Source organism: Scyliorhinus torazame, chromosome 8 (genome assembly GCF_047496885.1).
Source record: "Scyliorhinus torazame isolate Kashiwa2021f chromosome 8, sScyTor2.1, whole genome shotgun sequence".
Classification (NCBI taxonomy): domain Eukaryota; kingdom Metazoa; phylum Chordata; class Chondrichthyes; order Carcharhiniformes; family Scyliorhinidae; genus Scyliorhinus; species Scyliorhinus torazame.
The window spans coordinates 87,011,671-87,033,420 of record NC_092714.1 but is presented as its reverse complement, the minus strand read 5'-3'; the positions used below and the strand labels follow the sequence as shown (position 1 = coordinate 87,033,420).

The window sequence follows — 21,750 nt, the reverse complement described above, 5'->3', positions numbered from 1 at the left end:
GGACATCTCGAACATGGTCCTCAACTGTGCGACCTGTCAATGCTTCCAGCCAGTGCAGAGCAAGGAGACGCTCCAGCAGCATGAAATCGAGACGTCCCCGTGGTCCAAGGTTGCCATCGACCTCTTTCGTGCGAATGGTTGTGACTACGTGTTGATTATTGACTATTTCTCCAATTACCCTGAAGTCGTGAAGCTCTCAGACCTCACATCTCGGACCGTCATCAAGGCCTGTAAGGAGACGTTCTCCAGGCATGGTAACCCACTCACTGTCATGAGTGACAATGACCCGTGCTTCAACACCCACGAGTGGTCTGTTTGCCAAGTCATACCATTTCAAACATGTCACTTCCAGCCCACACTATCCGCAGTCCAATGGGAAGGTTGAAAAAGGGGTGCACATTGTGAAACAGCTCATCTGCAAGGCCGCGGATACTGCTTCTGACACCTACCTCACGCTGCTTGTGTACAGGGCGACACCACTGTCCACTGGCATGTCGCCGGCTTAACTGATGAACAGGGACCTGCGAACGACACTTCCAGCCATACACTTGCCCAACCTGGATCACATCCCGGTGCTGCAGAAGGTGCAGCAGCTCCGAAACCAGCAAAAGCAGGGCTATGAAGCTCATGCCACCGATTTGCCCGTGTTATCCCCAGCAGACACTGTCAGGATCAAGATACTGGCTGGTGGCTGGTCTGCTCCAGCTGTCGTTGTTCGACAGGCTGCGCCCCGCTCCTATGTTGTACGTATGGCTGATGGTTCTGTTGTGCGACGAAACAGACGGGCACTGCACAAAGTTGTCTGCACGCAACCGCTTTCTTCTCCGTTTCCGTCCGTTGTTTTGCCACCTTCTGATACCTCGAACTAAGAGACCACCAGTCAGGCTTCTATCCCGCCTGTCTAGGCGCCGTCGTCCCCACCACCACCTCTCCGGCGGTCGACAAGGTTCAGACGCAAGCCCCAGAGACTGGACTTATGAACATTTGTTTGCTATGTTCTGTTCTCTCACATTAGACAGCTGTCTTCACATGTAAATACGTTCACATATGCCACCGCTTGTAAAAATGTTAATATATGCCACCACATGTAAGTATGTTTCCATGTGCCAACAAAAAAAAAAGAGGGCGATGTCATGATATGCAGACATGCAGATAATGATATACAAACAGGCACAGACAGGCAGCTAATGAACACAGAGAACAGGACATGACCAATGAGCAGGCAGGACACTCAGGGGTGGTATCTCACTATAAAAGGCACGAGGCACTCACACTCCGCCTCTTTCCACTGATGAACATCTACAGAATGAGTCAGGGTGTATGTACAGTATCACACCTCCAGCACATGGCTAAGAGCTAGTCTGGTTAAGTCAGACAGAGTAACCACACTTAGGTTAGCAGAGAGTCGAACTCATAGAGAACTGTGCTAACTGTGCTACTGGTTCAATAAATCAGATTGAACTAAACTCAAGGTCTGGAGTATCTTTTGGTTAAAGCTGCATCCAGTTGCAGCTTGTGTTACCCCAGAGTACATAACACGACAGTTATTGGTAGAGTTGGCTTCTCAAACCAGGAGACACACTTTTTCCAGAGGAGAGGGTGAGTGAGCAGCCTTCTGCCTGTTTTCTCTGCTGAAGACTTTTTTGACATTGCCTGTTTCACTTGCAATCACTCTACAGTGGCTAAGCAGCCATGCCTTGAAATATCTCACCCATTATGTATTTCCAAGAGGATTTGGGTGTGTCTATCTGTGGCCCAGACCGTGTTTCAATATTCAGTCCTTTGCATTTTAATATCTGTTCCTTACTTACGAGTTTCGATGGACGTCTGGATTATAGGAACCATGGGCTGGATTCTCTGTAGCCCAACACTGAACTCGTGATCGGCGATCGGGCGGAGAAAGGATTCCGATGGCAGAATCGGATCCGGCGCCGGTCCGCCATGCTTCACCCCCTCCAAACCGGCATCATCGTGACGCGAGCCGCGTGCCATTCAACGCCATTGGCACATCATCAGACGGCCCACCCACGATGCTTCGTCCCCGATGGGCAGGGCTACAGAGTGCACATCGGGAACCCGTGTCGTTGGACAATGTCCAGCGCCACCATCCTCGTCCAGGCCGCTGGCCGGGGGGGCTTCTGTTAGGGCTGGGGGAACTGGTAGGGGGTGGGTAGGGTGTGGGCTGTGGGGTCACGGCTGGCGGGTTAGAATTTGAGCACGCCCGGCACCATGTTTTTCGCCCCCGATGCACGCCCCGGGACCCGGCCATTCTCCGGCCTTTTCGGCGCTGTCCGTGGGGCTTTCACGCGGTGCAGGTGCTAGCCCCTCGCCAGTAGCGGAAACGGTGAGCGATGCATGCCTATTTTCCTGTTGTTAACCTCCTGCGGATTCTCCATTCGCACCGGCACTTTGGAATGCGGCCTTGCATTTTACGCAGTCTGTTCTGTCTCAGTTCAAATTGCAAAATCAGTCATTGAAAGTTGTAAAATCATATTTTCAAAAATAAACGGGCATAGCCTTGTGACACGTCATACCCTCCAAGTTGATTTTGCCCCTGAATTAATTCATTTTTTACCTGAAATTCCGTGTTTCAGTGTGCAGAATACTTATTTGGGCCGCAAACCCGAACACATAATTCTGCTCCAATGTTTTACTCATATGTTTCTTATTTCTCTCTTCTATTTGGATTGCTTTGCTATTATTTAGTTTTCCTTTACTGTTGGTACCTAAAGGACAATTTCAGATCAGTACTATTTTTTTTGTAAAATATTTTTATTCTCCATTTTCACATTTTCTTCAGAATTTACACCCCACCAACAAGCAGTAAACGGTAACAAATACAAAAGCAATCCCCTTATCAACAACAACGATCCCATCCTCCCACCACCCCAAACAACGCCCCACCTGACAATATAAGCATCAAATAAAACAAACCCTCCCCGGTGGGAAAAACAAAGGAAAGAAAAAGGAATCAGGAATCGCCTATGGTCACCATTGACCTATAGAGTCCACCCCCCCCCCCCCCCCCCCCACCCCTTAACATTCAATGCCATCCAATCCCCGAAAGAGTACCGTAAATGACACCCATGAATTGTAAACACCCCCCCCCCTTCCCCGACTCCTCCCCTCCACTTCCTCTCATAAAACTCCTCCCCCCAACCTCTGTTCCTTCCCCCCAACTTCCCCCCCCCCCCCCGGCTAGACTCATTGGAACCTGTTCTGCCAGGCTCCGATGGTCGCAGTCCCTCCCCCCACCTCACTCCCGTTCACTGGCCGGCTTAAACCAGCCAGCGTGGAGGCCCCCGCCCGGGTCTCTTTCCCCCTTGCCCGGTCCCAGGAAAACCAAGAAATCCCCTTTAGCACACAAACCTCACATACACACCCAAGCCCCAAAGAACCATCATTGCAAGTGAAAGTTCCATCTCTTCCCTTGTCCAAATATATACAACGTTGGCTCATTTAGCACATATACCAGCACGCAGTGAAAAAATACAGTTACATGAGGCTACATCGGTACATGACCATTTCTCAATTCAGTCACAGTCCTTCTGTCTTCGCAAACTCCTCCGCTGCTTCCGCCGTCCCAAAATAAAAGTCCTTGGATTTGTAGGTCACCCTCAACTTAGCAGGGTACACTATGCCACACTCCACCTTACTGATGTACAGTGCCTACTTCACTCGGCTGAAGGCAACCTGCCTCCTCGCCAGCTACACCGTAAAATCCTGATATATGCGTATACCAGCTCCAGCCCACTGCACCACCCGCTTCTGCTTTGCCCAGCACAAGACCTTCTCCTTCACACTGTACCTACGAAAACACAGACTCACTACTCTTAGCGGCTCACTCTCCTTTGGTACAGGCCTCCACGACCGATGAGCCCGACCCAGTTCATCATCCTCCTCCCCCACAGCTTCGCCAACGTCGTGGCAAAATACTCAGTCGGCCTCAGGCACTTCCACTCCTTCGGGCAGACCCACAATCTCAGATTTTGTCGCCTGGATCTGTTTTCCAAGTCGTCCATTTTGGCTCGCAGACCCTTGTTGATCTCTATCACCTTCCGCATCTCCTTCCCCATCGAGGTAAGTTGATCACTGTGCTGCAATAATGTCTCTTCCACTTCCTTCAGCACCTCACCTTGCCCCACACCCCCGCCACTGCGCTCAATACCGCCGCCCTCATCTGGGCAATCGCCTCTTCAACCAGCACTTCCAATGCCACCCCCATCTCCTTCCTCATCGCCTCCATGTGTTTTGTGAACTGCCTTTCGAGTTCCACAGCCATCACCTTAGTCATTTCTTCAGCCGTGGGCAATGCGGCCTCCCCTGGTGCCCCAGCCTCCACTTTCCTTGCTGTCCCCGCGGTGACCTTTCCACTCCCCGATGGACTTTCAGCCGCTTTTTTCCACGGCCGTTTTTTAACTTATTTTCGACATTTCCCTTCACTGTGCCTTCTCCCTGCTTTTGCTGCCTCCGTTGTCCCTGGGCTCGGGCGTTAATCAATTTCTGATCAGTACTCCACTCTCATTTGTTTTCAAATTACATTATACTGCTATTTTCACCTGAGCCTTTCCACCAGCCCCCATTTGCTAGATTAAAATTCCTGCGACCGCCCTTTTTGTTCTAAGACCCTGGGAATTGGATAATTATCTACAAAAGTTTTTTTTCAGGCTTTTGAGAAAGGACAAGGGAGTTGAACTAGATGAGTTCTCTTGCAGGGAACCTGCACAAGCATGATGGACCAAAAAACCTCCTGTTCTGTAACCATTCTATGATTATATATGGTCCCAGCCAGAATGAGGTGGAACTTGCCCTAAAGGTGCAGTTCATTCCTAAACGAGAACCGATGAGAGTGCCCTATGATCTGGAATTCCACTTTTCTACCCTGTTGCTTCAGCTGCTGTATAGTCACCCGCTAGTCTTTTTATCCCCACACCAATTTACTTGTGGCTTGGGCAATAATTCAGAGATTCTAACCCCTGAAATCCTGTTCTTTAATTTAGCTCCTTGCTTCCGTTGCTCTCCAAACTCTTCAACTAGGAGGAGATAGTGGCATAGATGTGATGTCAGTGGACTTGAATTGTAGAGGCCCAGGCTAATACTTCTGAGGACATGGGTTCAAATCCCACCACGGCAGCTGGTAGAATTTGAATTCAATTAATAAATCTAGAACTGAAAGCTAGTCTCACTAATGGTAACCATGAAACTATGATCGATTGTCATTAAACAAAAACCCTACTGGTTCATTAAATATCCTTTTGAGGAAGAACTCTGCTGTCCTTACCTTGTCAGGCCTGCCTGTGACTCCAGAGCCGCAGCAGTGTGGTTGACTCTTGGCTGCCACCTGAAATGGCCCAGCAGGCCACTCAGTTCAAGGGCAATTAGGGATGGGTAACAATGCATTATGCGAAGCCCAGATCTCATGGAAAATTAAGTTTAACCCTCATCCTCCCTTTCCATAATTCTCTCAAGCTGATTTGAGATGTTCCTCACCCTGGCAACAGAAATGCAACATGCAGTTGACAATTTTTTTTTTCCCTGAATTATTGAATCCAATAATTACCACATTACCTTCTTCTCCCCCTCCTTCCTACCTCTTCAACAAATCTCACCTGTGCCGCATTTCCATTTGACTTTGATCCAGGTCACTTGACAAAACTTTGACATATTATTCAAACCAAAAATGAACTTTGGGACCTATGTACTATCCATCATCAAGAGCACTTTTCAAAATTTTCAACATCACCCACATCCACTCTACCTGTTCCACACTGCGGCTGAATGCCTTATCCGTGCATCTATCTTCTGCAAGCAATGTCCCGCTTGCCACATTTCCACCCTTCATCTTCTCTTACCTGTCCTGAGCTACCAATATCCTGTACTAGTTCTTAGAATCATAGAATTTACAGTGCCGAAGGAGGCCAATCGGCCCATCAAGTCTGCACCATCCCTTGGAAAGAGCACCTACTGAAGCCTACGCCTCAACCCCATCCCTGTAACCCAGTAATTCCACCTAACCTTTTGGACACTAAGGAGCAATTTTAACATGGCCAATCCACCTAACCTGCACTTCTTTGGACTGTGGGAGGAAACCGGAGCATCCGGTGGAAGCCCACGCAGACACGGGGAGAAAGTACAAACTCCACACCGACAGTCACCCGAGGCCTGAATTGAACCTGGGTGGGTACCTGGAGCTGTGAGGCAGCGGTGCTAACCACTGGCCACCATGCCGCCCCCATTGGCTGGGTTATTATTGGCTGGGTGAATATCATGCTTTCTTCAAAACGTTCAGAATGATTTATGATATCCACCTGAAGAGACAGATCAGACTTTGATCTTAAAATCCCTGAGGATACCCTTCATCCCATCATTGTGTGGCATTTCCATCATGTTAAATGGAATAGATTTAGAAGAGATCTAGCAGCTCAAAACTGACATCCATGAGGTGCTATGAGCCATTATCTGCCACAAAATTGTGTTCAAAACCACAATCTGTAACCTCATGTCCCAGCACATTCCCCCTCTACTGCCACCATCAATGTGGGAGATGAACACTTCAATGACAAGTGAAGGAGGGCATGCTAGGAGCAGCACCAGGCATATCTAAAAATGAAGTCTCGACCTGATGAAACTACAACACAGGACTACATTTATGCCAAACAGCAGCAGAAATATGGGATAGACAGAGTTAAGCGATCCCACAATAAACAGATCAGACTAAAGCTCTACACTCTTACCACATCCAGTTGTGAATGGTAGTGGACAATTAAGCAACTCACTGGAAGAAGCGGTTCCAGCAATGTTCGCAACCTCAATGATGGGGGAGACTAGCACTTCAGTGCAAAATACAAGGCTTAAACATTGGCAACCAGCTTCAGCCAGAAGTGCCAAGTGGATGACCCGTCTCAGCCTCCTCCTAAGATCCTCAGCATCACAGTTGCTAGGCTTCAGCTAACTCAATTCATATCAAGAAACGGCTGAAGGCACTGCACACTTCTGAGGCCATGAGCCCTGCCAACATTCCAGCAGTAATACTGAAGATTGTACTCCAGAACAAATCATGCCACAAGCCAAACTGTTTCAGTACAGCTGCAACATTGGCATTTACCTGACATTATACACACCCCTGGGGGGGGGGGGGGAATTTAAATTCAATTAATAAATCTGAAATATAAAGTTAATCTCAGTGGTGATCGTGGCCACGGAAACTATGATTAACTGTTGTACAAGCCCATCTTGTTCACAAACGTCCATTAGAGAGGAAATCTGCCATCTTTACCCAATCTGGCCTACATGTGATTTCAGACCCATAACAATACGGTTATCTCTTTAACTGTCTTCTGAAATGTCCGAGCAAGCCACTCAGTTTAAGGGCAATTAGGGATGGACAACAAATGCTGGCCTTGCCAGAGATGCCCAGGCCACATGAAAGAACAAAGGAAAAAAGAAATTAGATGCCAAGCCACATAAAGCAATATGAGGACATATGGCCAAACGTTTGTTCAAAGAGGTAGACTATAAAGAGCATTTTAAAGGAAGAGAGAGATGTGTAGGGAGTGGATTGGAGAGTGTAAGCCCGAGACAGATAAATAAATGAAACTGCGGATACTCAAGAAGCCAGAATTAGAAGAACACAGATATCTCAATGGGTTGTGGAGCTGGAGGAGATTTAAAAGATGGAAAGAGGCAAGACCATGGAAAGATTTGAAATACAAGCATGAAAGTTTAAAAACCTATGCTTTGCTTGACCTGATGCCAGTGTAGGTCAGCGAGCACAGGGACGATAGGTGATCAAAGAGGTTCAGAGACCAGACAAATTCCAGATGAGGAGACGTTTAATGCAGAGTTTGCAGGAAAAAAACAGCAAAAGTTATAATTAACAAACAAAGACAATTGATTTCCTCGTTCAAATGGTTCTTGCTTCCTGCCACGCTAAAAGCACATTTAGCTCCCTTCTCTCCCTGTAGCTTTAAATGCATTCAACAAATCTCTTTGAATGATTTATTTTATCCTCTGCAGCCAGGGGCTCTCCTGCTTTCTGGTGCTGCCATCATGCTTTGATCTTGTTATTTCATTTGACAATTGTCACTAACTCATGGTCATAACCTGAACAGCATTTGGTCAACAGCTAAACTGTCCATTGTTAACTTTGACCTTTATGACCATTTTCTGAACTTAATAATTGGTGTTGTCATTTAGTCATAGCTCAAAAGTCCATTGATCTGTACATTTCAAAGCATATCCTTCAATCATAACTGATAACTGTTATAGCCCACATGGGTCTTATGGGGTAGGAATGATCCCACTGCGTTTGTGTGATGAATCCTTTTTAATTTAAGATTGCCTCTTTGACCGATGTCAAGTTTCTGCACAGTGATCTGACTAACTGAAAACCTAAGTGCTGAGAAGAAACAAAAAAGATAAATATATGTTTTAACCAAAGGAACGATTTTATTTGTTAAGTTATAATTTTAACTTACTTTTATACACTTGAAGAATATGAGCTCCCCCAACAAGGAGGCGGGGGACCCTTAACAAGGTTCATGTGTGACCCCGACTAAAGAAGACCCGGTAGGGAACTACTGGAGCTGTTCATAATAGTTATGGTGTTAAATGAAATAAGTTTTGCTTTTCTCTAAAACTCGGGGTGGACTCTACATTGCCCCTTACAAAAGTAACGTAGCTCAGACACCTGCCCTTACTTCCCTTTTCCTCTTCACACTACCAGTTCAAACCATTCCTGTTGCAGTGTTATCTTTATCAAGTCACACAGGCTTTATTCCTTAGTCAAATATATATTTAGAGTTAACCCCTCATCTACCTGGAGCTCATTCAAAATACACACCAAAATAATTCATAATACAAAAGGTGTAAAAATTATAAAAGATACAAGAATCATAAAAGGGTTTATATTTCCTTCAGTGAAATGGGACTTGGTGTGATTGAAGACATGGGCAGCAGAATTTTGGGTGACCTCAAATTTACGGAGGTAGATTGTGGGAGGGCAGTGAAGAATGTGTCGGAATAATTAGGTCTAGTGGTAACAAAGGTGCAAATGATGGTTTCAGCATCACATGACTTGAGGGAGGGGTGAAATTGGGCCATGTCACGCAGGCAGAAATAAGCAGTCTTTGTGACAGCACCGATATGTGATCAGAAGTTCGTCTTGCAGTCAAATATGACGCCAATGTTGCAGTCAGGTTTAATCTCAGATAGTTGCCAGGAAGATGGATGAAGGTAGCTAGGGAACAGAGTTCAGAGCAGGGTGCAAAGATGATGGTTTGAGGCTTCCCAATATTCAATTGGAGGACATTTATGCTTATCCAGCACTCAATGTCAGATAAGCATTTTACTTGTTTAGTAACAGCGAAGGTGAGGTAGAGCTGGGTGATGTTGGCATACATGTGAAACGATAACACTGTATTTGTCTTTCTGTATGATTTTTGTTTTGGTGAAATCATATTTAATTATGCCTTTAGAATGAATAAGAATGAAAACGAAGAATGAAAAGTTGCCAAATTTCCCAGGCTAATTTCTAGTCAGGGCTTTTGATTAATAATTTGGGGTGCAATGTTTATTATTGTCTCGAAAAATGATCCAGTAGTTATTTCAGATTGCTTGAGAGTTCATTTTATTTAATTCAAACGTATTTTGTCAGAACTTCAGGACCCCTCTTTAACCACTATGATTGATGTTGTGCATCTTGCTGTACCAGCAGTATCTATAAAATAACTGGCATTCATTATTTCTCCCACAACTTATAATAAAAATATGTTCCCAGTTTTTCTTAGCATCCAACCTTCCTTCCCCATCCTCAGTTTTTGATCACCATTTTGAGAATCTCCATGGTACTGGTGAAACATAAAATTCCTGGCCTCCTTAGGTCAATACTGATCACATTCTGTGTTAGGTAAATAACTTGAGCTAGATTTTAGCTCTGTGGCTTTGTATAATATAGTTGGCAAAATCAGTGTTGGGTACTGTACAAAATTGTACCATACAAAAGTAGCCATGTAGTTTTTGAACTTTGTTTTGTCTTTATATACAGTAAGGTCAAACATCTTAGCTCCATGAATCATTCCAGTAATATGCTCAATTGCAAGAGAGGAGATGGCCCATGAATTTCTTTCTTCACACAAGGAGATTTTCAAGATGGTGGCCACATACATCTGCAGTGGTGAGAAACTTCTGCCCTTGTAATCTTTTTTGAATTATGGAAATAATATTTTTAAATCTCATTAAATATGTATTAGAATTTTATTTTCCAGTAATCAGTTATAGATTAAAGTTCAGTAATCTTACAATGTACAATGTGTTCATCCGATGGAGCATCATGGCTATTGGCACCTGCCTTGATGCCTGTTCCCTAAAGAGAGAGAGAGGGAAGAAAGATTTAAAAATGCACTGCCACGAATTTTAGTACATATATTATGCCATGAAATGGACAGGAAGCAATGATTACAAATGATATGGTTTAATCCTTAGATTTGGGTGTCATAAATCATTTAAACTTTAGTTTCATTTTGTCATCATTTTATTAGGCTGTAATCATTCCGACTTACACATCTTGTTCATTTTTGCTCTCCCACATATATATTTCCTCATATATATTGATAGTTCTCTATTGAATGTTCAACCATGAAACACCCATTTAATTTGCAACATCTTGGTATCTAACAAAATACTGGGAAATGCTGATGAGCCCTTTTATATAATACTTGAATAAAATCAAAATGTTTTTTTAATAGATTGTAAAATTACGTTTTATAGGAGATTAGGTAGAAAAGATAATGCCAACCCTTTTTAAAAAATTTAAAAAATGATTTGAGGGGCAGCACGGTGGCGCAGTGGTTAGCACTGCTGCCTCATGGAGCCGAGGATCCAGTTTCGATCCCAGCCCCAGGTGACTGTCCGCGTGGAGTTTGCACCTTCTCCCCGTGTCTGCGTGGGTCTCATCCGCACAATCCAAAAAACGTAGTGCAAGATAGGTGAATTGGCCACGCGAAATTGCCCCTTAATTAGGAAAAAAAGAATTGGATACTCTAAATTTTTTTTTAAAGAATTGGACATAAAAGATTTTTTTAAATGTTGAAATGAATGCCAACAATATTGTATCATGGGGATCACATGAAATTAATTTTGTCATCACTATAAACAGTGTAGAATAGATTCTGAATATAGATTATCCTAGTGATCATCTAAAAATGTTATTATTTGGAGAACCTGCAATGGTATCATAATTAATTATCTCCTACAATATGCAACATGCTTCTGGAGCACGTGGACATTCAGCATCAGTGCAGGCACATAAGCTGACAAAAAGAGACTAAAGCTAAAATTAAATATATAATGATATAATAATTCGAAGCATTGTTAATCAATACTAAAAAAAATTGCTATATCCCATCATTCAGATGTTTAACCATCTGCTTGACCCTGGTTCCTGCAATTTGATAAATTGCCATCCTCAATCTGTACAGATATCTTTTATTCACTCTGATGTATATCGGTTCTTATAGTTATAGTTTTGGTTTAAAATATTTATTTAAATATTTTCGTTACCACCAGACAATAGCAGACCAACAATGTTCTGCATTAATTTCAGAACTTTAATGGCAAGAAAATACCATCAGTGTTGTTTTTAATGCTTGTTTTTTTGAGGGCAGCAGTGTCATTTTCTTTTCCACTGTTTGAATTTGGGGCATTTGGATTTTAACTCAAAGTAGCATGTTATCTCTCTGCACAGGTCATCAGCTAACCTTTCTGAAACTGAAAAAAACAAGTATTTTCTGTTCAAAACTAGGTAACATCAATGGGAAGGGAATGACAGAGCGCATTCACAGTATCAACCTCCACAACTTCAGCAACTCTGTGCTCGAGACACTAAATGAGCAACGAAACCGGGGGCATTTCTGCGATGTGACCGTCAGAATCCATGGGAGCATGCTCAGAGCTCATCGCTGTGTTTTGGCCGCTGGCAGCCCCTTCTTCCAAGACAAACTGCTTTTGGGCTACAGTGACATTGAGATTCCATCTGTAGTCTCAGTGCAATCTGTTCAGAAGTTGATTGACTTCATGTACAGTGGAGTGCTCCGGGTGTCCCAAAGTGAAGCCTTACAAATCCTCACAGCAGCCAGCATACTGCAGATCAAAACAGTTATTGATGAATGCACCCGCATTGTCTCACAAACGGTGGTGAGCAGTGGTTACTCGACAACAAGGGACTCGAACCAAGTAACACCACGAGGAACACCAGAATCTGGTTCATCGGGGCAGAGTAGTGATACTGAATCTGGCTATGTGCAAGCCCACTCCCAACATAATGTTGAAAGAATTTATTCCTCCCTTTATGCCTGCTCTGGAATGCCAGTACAAAATGGCACAGGAGAGAGATCCCACTACAGTGCACCAGTGGTCAGCCATCACAGCACACAGCTGGTTCGGCTGGGAGAAGAGAATCTAAATGATCCAGCATGGATAACAAGAATACAAGAACGGACACAGCAAATGGAGAGATATCTTTCCACCCCAGAAACCACACACTGCCGCAAGCAACCGCGGCCAGTTCGTATCCAGACCATGGCGGGCAATGTTCACATCAAGCAGGAGGCTGAAGATGACTATGATTACGATTACTTTGGGCAGCAGAAAAGAAACACTTCAGAGCAAAATGAATCCGAAGAGTGCAATGAGGATACTGACCAAGCTGAAGGTACTGAGAGTGAGCCGAAAGGAGAAAGCTTTGACTCTGGTGTTAGCTCATCCAATGGGACTGAAACAGATCCAATAGACCAACAGTTTATTGCTGGCATGAGCCGAGGGGGACAATCAGATGTAAAACCAGCTGAACAGAATGAGCTTCCTGCTGAAGACAGCCAGCAGCCCGACAGCATGAATCCTTCTTCCCCAGATAGGGCTTACGAAACTGAAATGGACACCACAGGGCCTCAAAGCAGTGATGGAAACATTGCAAGTGAAAAAGAATTGCAGCAATCTGCAATAAACTCTGTAATTTCAGTGACGCAAAACACTCAGCCACTGGCAACTACCCAGCTTTATCTGCGGCAATCGGACACCCTTGCCACAAATTTGAGAATGCCACTGACCTTAACCAGCACTACTCCAGTCATCGGTACTGCTGGGAGTACGTACATACCAACACTTTTCACCACTCAGAGCACTGCCAGTGGCAAACTGTTTCAGTTCACCTTGCCACAACCACTGACAAGCCAACAGACACAATTTATAACAGTTCCTCAACCCAATATTACAAATTTTACTGCACACTTGCACCCCCAACAATCTCAGTCAACAATCCAGGGTACAAGTGGACAAACTGAAAAGAAACCCTATGAATGCACTCTTTGTAATAAAACCTTCACCGCAAAACAAAACTATGTGAAACACATGTTTGTCCATACAGGTAAGTGAATAAATATTGTACCAATATTTCATCACGTCGTAATATCTAAATATTTTTATGATGTTGCAGATTATAATACTAAAATTACATTATGTCATTCATAGTTTGTAGAATATGAATAATCATGTTTGCTTGATAATATAATTATTTTAGTCATTCGTAATATAGAAACTTCAGACGTTTTAGTTGCGCACAATCCAAATATCTAAATTGTATTTTAATCATATTTCAACATAATAAGCGTAAAATTGTATACCTGAAAATACTTCAGTTCTTCATTTATCCTTGGCATACTTTAGAAAAGAACCATGCCCATCGGAGAAGAATTACGAGAGGTATTCTTGAAAGAGTTTTGGACTGTCAAAAGTCTTATAAGAATACTATCACCTCTCTCACTGCTTAGTTATCTGCAAATTAGAATGGAATTTCCTTTCCTTTCCTCTCAACAATGGGAAACATTCTCTCAGGAGCGTTTGCTTTCTGTTTTGGTCACAGCCAACTCCAACTTGTGAAATTTCAGCATTATCTACATCTTGCTTCTCAATCAAAGGACATCTGTTAGTTCGTATCTCCTTGTTCAAAACATTTCACTTCTGTTAAAATTGTTTTGAAAAGGCACTGCTAGATTTCTCAGCCTGTTACAAAATATTTTTTCTCAGGAACAAATCCGTTTCCATGAAACACAATTTCAAACGGCGCGGATTTGCTCCATTTTCTTTACATAGTCGTTTGAAAAGTACGAAAGAGCTTGCAAACGACACATCTCATTTTGCGAGGAATAGTGAGCTGATTATGCAATGGAAGTCCCAAGGGAAGCACACACACAGACATCACTGATTACGAAGAGATTTGAACAACGAAGGATGAAGTCGCAGAAACATAACAAAAATCATTTAAAGTGCATTAGCTAAATAACGTTTTCTATTATCTCAAATAGCCAAATGAAAGCATCGGGTTGTTCTGAAAATAGAGACCCAGTGTACAAACGCAAGGAAATTATACAAAATCTATTTTTTAAAAACACTAGTTTGACCCCAGCCAAAATATTGGCCGGGCTTCTCCCCTACCCGGCGGGGCGGGGGGTCCCGGCGGGATGGAGTGGTGTGAACCACTCCGCCGTCGGGCCGCCCCAAAGGTGTGGATTTCTCCGCACCTTTAGGGGCCAAGCACTCACCGTGGGGGGGCTAGGCCCGCACCGGAGTGGTTTCCGCTCCACCGGTTGGCAGGAAGGCCTTTGGCGCCATGCCAGCCTGGGCCGAGAGGACTTCGCCGGGCGGCGGAAGTCCACGTATGCGCGGGAGTGTCAGCGGCCGCTGACGTCATCCCTGCGCATGCGCAGGGGGGGGGTGTCTATTACGTGTCGGCCATCGCGGAGGCTGTGGCCGAGGCGGAGGGAAAAGAGTGCCCCCACGGCACAGGCCCGCCCGCGGATCGGTGGGCCCCAATCACGGGCTAGGCCACCGTGGGGGCACCTCCCGGGGCCAGATCGCACCGTGCCCCCCCCCCCGGAGCCCGCCTGTGCCGCCGAGTCCAACCGGGAAGGTAGGTGGTTTGATTCACACCGGCGAGACAGGCATTACTGCAGCAGGACTTCGGCTCATTGCGGGCCGGAGAATCGCCCGGGGGGGGTGGGTGTGTGGCGGCGACCGACGCGGTGCAATTCCCGCCGCTGGGAAATCCCCGGGCTGCCGGCGCAACAGAGAATCCTGACAGACGAGAATCCAGCCCTGTATCTTTGCATATACTCAGCATATAAGTCCACACACACACACACTCTCTTCCGCCGCCCCCCCCCCCTCCCCAATTTCAGCCACAAAGAGCTATACTTGCATTAGTAACCAGCCTCAATGTTTCACCCAACAAATGCATGCTTTACTTGACCGTGTAACTGGGCACAGTGGATCACGCAGGCCATATGGGCTGTGTTACGAATATGCACAGGGGTCGAAGATAAAGAGCGCGATTTAATGAAGAAAAAAAGCGTCCTGTTGTGGCCATGTTTAGCAGGGTGTTTACCAACGTTTGCAGCGCCGAGAACGATACCTCTATTAAACCGGAATCTGTTTCTTTTGCGGGCCTCGGCAAAGAACCCCCGCCAAGGCCTGCAGTTAGACCCATTTCCTGCACTAATAAGTTAAGCTCGCCGGTGCAGGAAAAGATCGGAGTGCCATTTTTAAATGGTGCGTCAATCTCTTGCCCTCCCACCACGGTCCCTGGACCCCCCCCCACCCCCACCCATGTCCCAAATAACCAATTTAGGGGCCTCGAACCCCCCGGACCGCACCTCATAAGGGCAGGGCACCCACGGGTCTGATCCTTGTGTTATGGGCCAGGGTTTAGAGAACGCCAAAGTATCTCATGGAGTTCACCTGACCCACACCATTTAATATATTTTAGTTATGGGGAACACAAGAACCCACTTTACAGGTGTGATGCAACAGAGATCTAAAGTATTTTTAAAACAAAGCAATGTTTATTCTATGAATCCAGTCAACATTTTATAAACCCACAGTAAATATCTTACCAACTCCCAACACTGGTAACCCCCCAAAAGATACAATACTCTATAGGTAACCCTTAGTAACTTTCCTAACAACATCCATGAACCAAAACGCTTTTTAACAAAGACAGTAGGTTTGAATTCTCTACAGAGAATAGTTATCACTTTTAAATTATCAAATGATTCAAACATCTTGTTTAACATACAGAGAGAGACCAGTATACATCTGCTTAGTTTGAATGCAGCTCTCCAACTGAAAGCAAAACTAAAACACAGAGTCAAAAAGAGCTTCCAGCTCAAAACGAAAGTAAAAAGCAGAATCGCATTCCAGCTCCACCCACACAATCTCATCACTGCAGCCAAATGATAAAACACACTTTTCTTAAAGGGACTCTCACATGACACTTGGCACAGCAAACATGCCACCTGGACACCATGGCACTGCCAGCCTGGCATGCTAGCAGTATCCCTGCCGGCCTGGTAGTACCACCTGAGCATCCTGCCGTTGACTGGCTGGCACCCAGGTGGCAGTGCCCAGGTGGCATTGTGGGTGCCAAGGTAGCCCCCTGCCTAGAGCCCAACCACCCGGCGATCCCCGATCGCCTGGGAGACCCCGTTACGACTAGTCCACATTTGTGGAGACCAGTGCTAAGCAGCGCCCGCTTGAGGTCTCCAAGGCAAGGCCGTTCTATCCTGCGTTTGGGTAATTCTGGCACAGAGAGAGGCCCCTCTTGAGATTTACTGGCCTTGTCATGTCCCAAGTTGGCCGGACGAGGCAATTAGATCGCGCACACGCTCTCTCTCCATTACATGCCGGTAATGGTTAGAAATGGTGACCAGCCTTACACACACCAGAGAAATCTCCTCAAAAATGGGAGGCCAGGCTTCAAAGGCTGACCTATGCACCTACATTCATGGTAAAAAAAAACTCTCCAATGACTAAAGGATCAATAACCAGATGACACAGATTTAATGTGTTTGGCAAACAATCCGGGAGATATGAGGAAATTCTTTTTTACCTGGTCTCAAAATTTTCTCCCAACACTGCTCATGATTCAATAAAGGCCCTTAGATCTCTCTCTCTCTCTTTCCCTCCCCTGAGTTTGTCTTTGTGTATATACATATATCACAAACACAGTAGAAACACTATAAGTCAGAAGATAGATGATCTCTATTTTCCTGCTTTTCAGTTGCCAGTGTTTCTCTTTCCTCTCTTTCCTATCATTTCTGCTCTCACTCTTTTTTTACTGCTTCAGTTTATTCCATCTTTTGATGTTCTCCCTCTCACACACACACACGGACACACATTTTATCTCTGCCTTCCTCTTTACCCCTTTACCTTACTTGGCTAGGATTCTCCAGTCCCCCAGCCGAGTGTTTCTCGGTCTCGCGCCTTTCACTGATAACGGGATTCTATCTTCCCGCCGCTTGTCAATGGGATTTCCCATTGTAACCACGCCACTCTGCCGGGAAACCCGCAGGCGGGGGCATGCTGCTGGGAGGTAAAGTGAATCGCAACGACCGGAGAATTCCTTTGATATTTTGCCTTTCCTGTCGGTTTTCTGTTAGTTGTTGTTCTTTGCGTTCTTCCTTTTTTAGATGTTGATTTATTTTTACGTGGTAGCTGGAGAATGGGGAAAGGGAGAAATCCCAGAAGCTACATTTTCTTGCCATGGGTTGGGGAGGAATTAGGCCAGAAGAGGGAATAGATTGGTTGACAGGGAACACACTTTAAGGCTAATGGTGCAGGCTTGGTGGGTGGCGAGCAGAGGCAAGTATTGGGCCTGTAGACTGTAATTTTGGTTAGCAGCGAGGGAAGGAAACTGTGCTGGAGCTTGGCAGTTGGAGCAGGTATGGAACGTTCACGCCTAGCTTAAAGACACACGTCAGAAACCTGGTGCGATATAATGTGTATAAATTGGAAACATAAACCTCACCAAAAGTGATAAAGAGTGTGATATGATCTTGTAAACACCAGAAGTTAAGGATATACTTGGCAATCTGTATGTAAGAAATAGATACAAACTTAGCACTGATCTTTAAGAATTTGCACATAGTATCATGAAATGTTTTCTTGAAGATGATTATGTACCACTCATGAGGAGTCAGTCTTTAAAGTTGTGAGCCTTAACCAACTTCAGTTGATTTCCAATATTTATGTAATGGAGCCTTACACCTAACATCCCTTGAGTTAATTTTACTATGAGATATAATTTTCCATCTGTTCGTTGATAAAACTGAGCATCACAAAGTCCTTAAACAGACAATCTTCCCTCTTACCTCCTCTGTCTTGTAACAACAATATACTTATGGTCCAAGTGGGACACACTAGAGACAGATATAAAAGCCCAAGACTGCTTATTCATCAAGCATTGTGGGAAATCAGCAACAGCAAAATTGTATCCCAGTACAATTAATAATCTTATAGCCCGGTATTTCCATCACTCCTCAATTCCTATCATGCCAGGAGATAGATTATCATTCAATGGGAATAAAGGTGGACGTGGCAGCAATAGGCACAAATTGGAACAATTCACTCACCTAGTGATGCTATTACATAAGACTACATGTATGCTAAACAGCAAAAGCAGCAAGCTGTAGACAGCTAACTAGTTTCACAATCAGATCAGCACAAAGCACTGTCGTCCTACCATATCTAGTCAAGCATGCTGAGGGACCACAAATTGGCTAACAAAAAGAGGAAGCCTCGCCATTAATGTTCAGCCTATTATTTGAGTGCTTGAGACAAGTTTAAAGCATTTGTAAGTTTCTTCAGCAAAAACTGTTTTGTGGATAATGTTGCTTGGCCTCTTCCCAAGTCTGCCATTACAGATGCCAACATACAGCTAATGTTGTTTACTCCACATGAGAATCTGCTAAGCGACTTAGCGCAGTAAAGGCCATGGGCACTGACAACACCTTGGCTATATGATGCAGAGTTGTACGTGAGAGTAGCTGCTTCCTTAACCAAACTGCTGAAGTACAGCTCTGACGCTGGCATTGAACTGATTTGCTCTTGCAGTAACCCAGCAAGGACCCGACAGGCTGAATGGCCTCCTTCTGTATTGTAACCATTCTTTGATTTTTTTCTATTTTGACAATGTGTAAGGTCCCCCAAGTTTGTTCTATTCACAAAGAAAACAGGATAAATCTAATCTGGGTTATTGCCACCTTCCTTCTTCCAATTGAAAACGGAGTAATTCATAGTGCAGTCATGTGACAGCTGCTTCCAGCAGAACCACATTGCTCCAGCCCTCACCACATCCTTCATTCCGACATGGCACAGGGGCTGAATGCCAGAGGAGAGGTAAGAATAGTTGCCCTTGACATCGACCGAGCATGGCACTGAAGCACCCTAACAAATCTGAAGTCAGTCTGTGGGTTGAATGGAAGACACTTTAATGGTTAGAGTATAGCAGGTGCAAAGAAAGACAGGTGTGGTTGTCAGAGGCCAGCAATCGCAGCCCTAGTGCATCATTAAAGAAGTTCATTAGGAAAGCATCCTTTTCTCAACCATCTTTAGTTGCTTCATTTCTACTTTCCCTCCAATTAGTTGTCAAAGATTTAATTGATAACTCCATTCATAACTCCTCCAATAATGAAACTACCTATCAAGACTTGGGTTAACAGCTGGCAGGCAACATTTGTTCCACACAAGTGTCAGGCAAAGACCATATTAAACAGGAGAAAGCCTAGCCAACTCCACTTGCCTTATATGTGCATCACCATTGCCATGTTCCCCCACTGTCAACATCTTCAGGAATGACATTGACCAGAAGCTTATCTAGATCAGCCATGATGAGAGCAAAGGTTGATTACCCTGCGATAAATAGCTCGTAATCCATCAAAGCCTATCCTCAATTTAGAAGGCTTAAGTCAGGCGTGCGATAGGATACTCATCGGTTGCCTGATTGGATGCAAAAGTAACAACAGCAAGAAGCTCAAGACCTTTCAGGATAGCAAAGCTTACTGGACTCGATAACCAAAAACAAAAGGTGACGACCAGAGAAGTGGGGAGAGTGACTACAGTATGCATCATCTACAGGAGGCTACTTTGATTATGATTCCTGCGGCTCCAGAAGAAGTGATTTTTGACAGTAAAATTAATCAACAACTTGCTATTGGTTACCAACCACCGGAGTTTCAGAGGAGTCGGTTCAAATACTGTCTTTTTTTGAGATGACCAATTAAGGTTGTACTTATCAGATATTAGGTCGCTATTCTGAATATTCAAGGTTAATTAGTTAATCAAGGATATTGGCTGTGGTGGTTCTTCTCACAAACTAGGATACGTAAAGACTCATTCAGATGCAGTGCCTTTACAACTTGGAAGCGTACCGCCCAGCGGCCCAACAAATTGGTGTTGACAAAACAAATAGATGTCCAGGGCTATTGCCTAAAATGGGTATCGTGTCCTTTGCATATTCAGATAAGGACCTTAAAGGGACTACTTCAGAGTGCATCCAACAAGGTACATATTTAAAATATATTTACCTAAATGTGGAGCCAGGAGGATGAGAACTCTTGACAACAGCTATGAGCCACCCCCCTACCCTTATCGTGACCATGACTCGCTCCACTCCAAATCCCTGTACTGTACAAGGACATTTTGCTTTCTTGTTTGTTAAATATATTTTTCTGTTTATTTATGGCCGATGTCGGACGGAACATTTATTTATTTGCTTACCAGTGGTGAGATTCGTCGGAATGATATATTTCAGTAAGCAGAATGGTGATTCTGGGTGCCTTATTCTGCCTTGGGATCTGACAATATTTACCTAGATATTGTGCAAATAATGACATATTCTGGTTCCCAATAGATGTTAGTTTTCCATATCAGAGATGTCATTGAAACTAAATCAAAATATTGGGCTTCAACTTCCAAGGGTGTCATATTGTAGGGGTTTACCCCAAAGATGTGCTGGGGAATCCCCTTTGGATGTTCACAGGTAAGGGGCTTGCACAGCAATTGCCCGTAAGTGCAAACACCTGTGGGTAATTTCCCTGCAATGGGAACTATGTGGAACTGTTTAAATCCCAAACATTGAATGGTTCTAACTGTTACACCACCAGTAACCCCCCGCGCCCCCCCCCCCCCCCCCACATACACACACACATGTTTCCCCCTGGCCCCCCAGGGGACGTCCCAAACCGCTCACAACTTTATATCCCAGAGATTTCCCTCCACGTGCTTCCTCGCCCCCCCCCCCCCCCCCCCCCAAGACTTCCACCACCACCCCCTCTCCCTGATATGGACCATTAAACATCACTGGATCTTTAAGCTTACCTGCTTTGCAGCAGCTAGTACCATAAAGAAGGGGGTGCAGCCTGAACTGAGCTGCATTCAACACTGGGCCCCGAGGACCTGCTGCACTACTCGGATTTCGCCCGGTCTGAGTCGCAAGGTCGGATGAGACAGGATTTTGGGTAAGTAACTGGGATCGAAATGGCAATCCGCATCGGATTGCCACTCCAAGGAAGTTATGCCCCAATATATCCAACATGTAAATCAAAAAGCATAACAAGCTCTTGACTGCAGAAACACAGTTCACCAGGCATAATCAATAGTTCAGTTGATGAATTCTTTATCCAGAGGGCAGGGAAGGAGGGAGGTAAGGAAGGATGAACTTCTCAAGGGCATTTATAGATGGGCAACAAATGCTAGCCTTGCCACATCCCACGACAAAATAAAATAAGAAAAACAAATGCTTGAATAAACTAGCCAAGGTTAGTGTTATGTCCTCCAGTTGGTACATACCAGTATATTGTGACTGTGATAAATGGTTACTGTACTACTATACCCTTGTCATCATGTAAGGTGATGTCCCCT

General features: G+C 44.7%; 1 protein-coding gene across 7 annotated transcripts in view; it reads left to right on the top strand.

Moving 5' to 3' along the window:
• Positions 1-21,750, top strand: part of LOC140427991 (zinc finger and BTB domain-containing protein 20-like) — a 502,007-nt gene that overhangs the window by 462,532 nt on the left and 17,725 nt on the right. For 6 of the 7 annotated variants that reach the window (XM_072513922.1, XM_072513920.1, XM_072513923.1 and 3 more), the window contains 2 exons: positions 10,046-10,174; positions 11,801-13,420. In XM_072513922.1, coding sequence (XP_072370023.1) covers positions 10,108-10,174; positions 11,801-13,420 — 1,687 coding nt within the window. In that variant the 5' untranslated portion in view covers positions 10,046-10,107. The remainder of the gene's footprint in view (positions 1-10,045; positions 10,175-11,800; positions 13,421-21,750) is intronic. The other variant, XM_072513927.1, reaches the window with a different exon arrangement.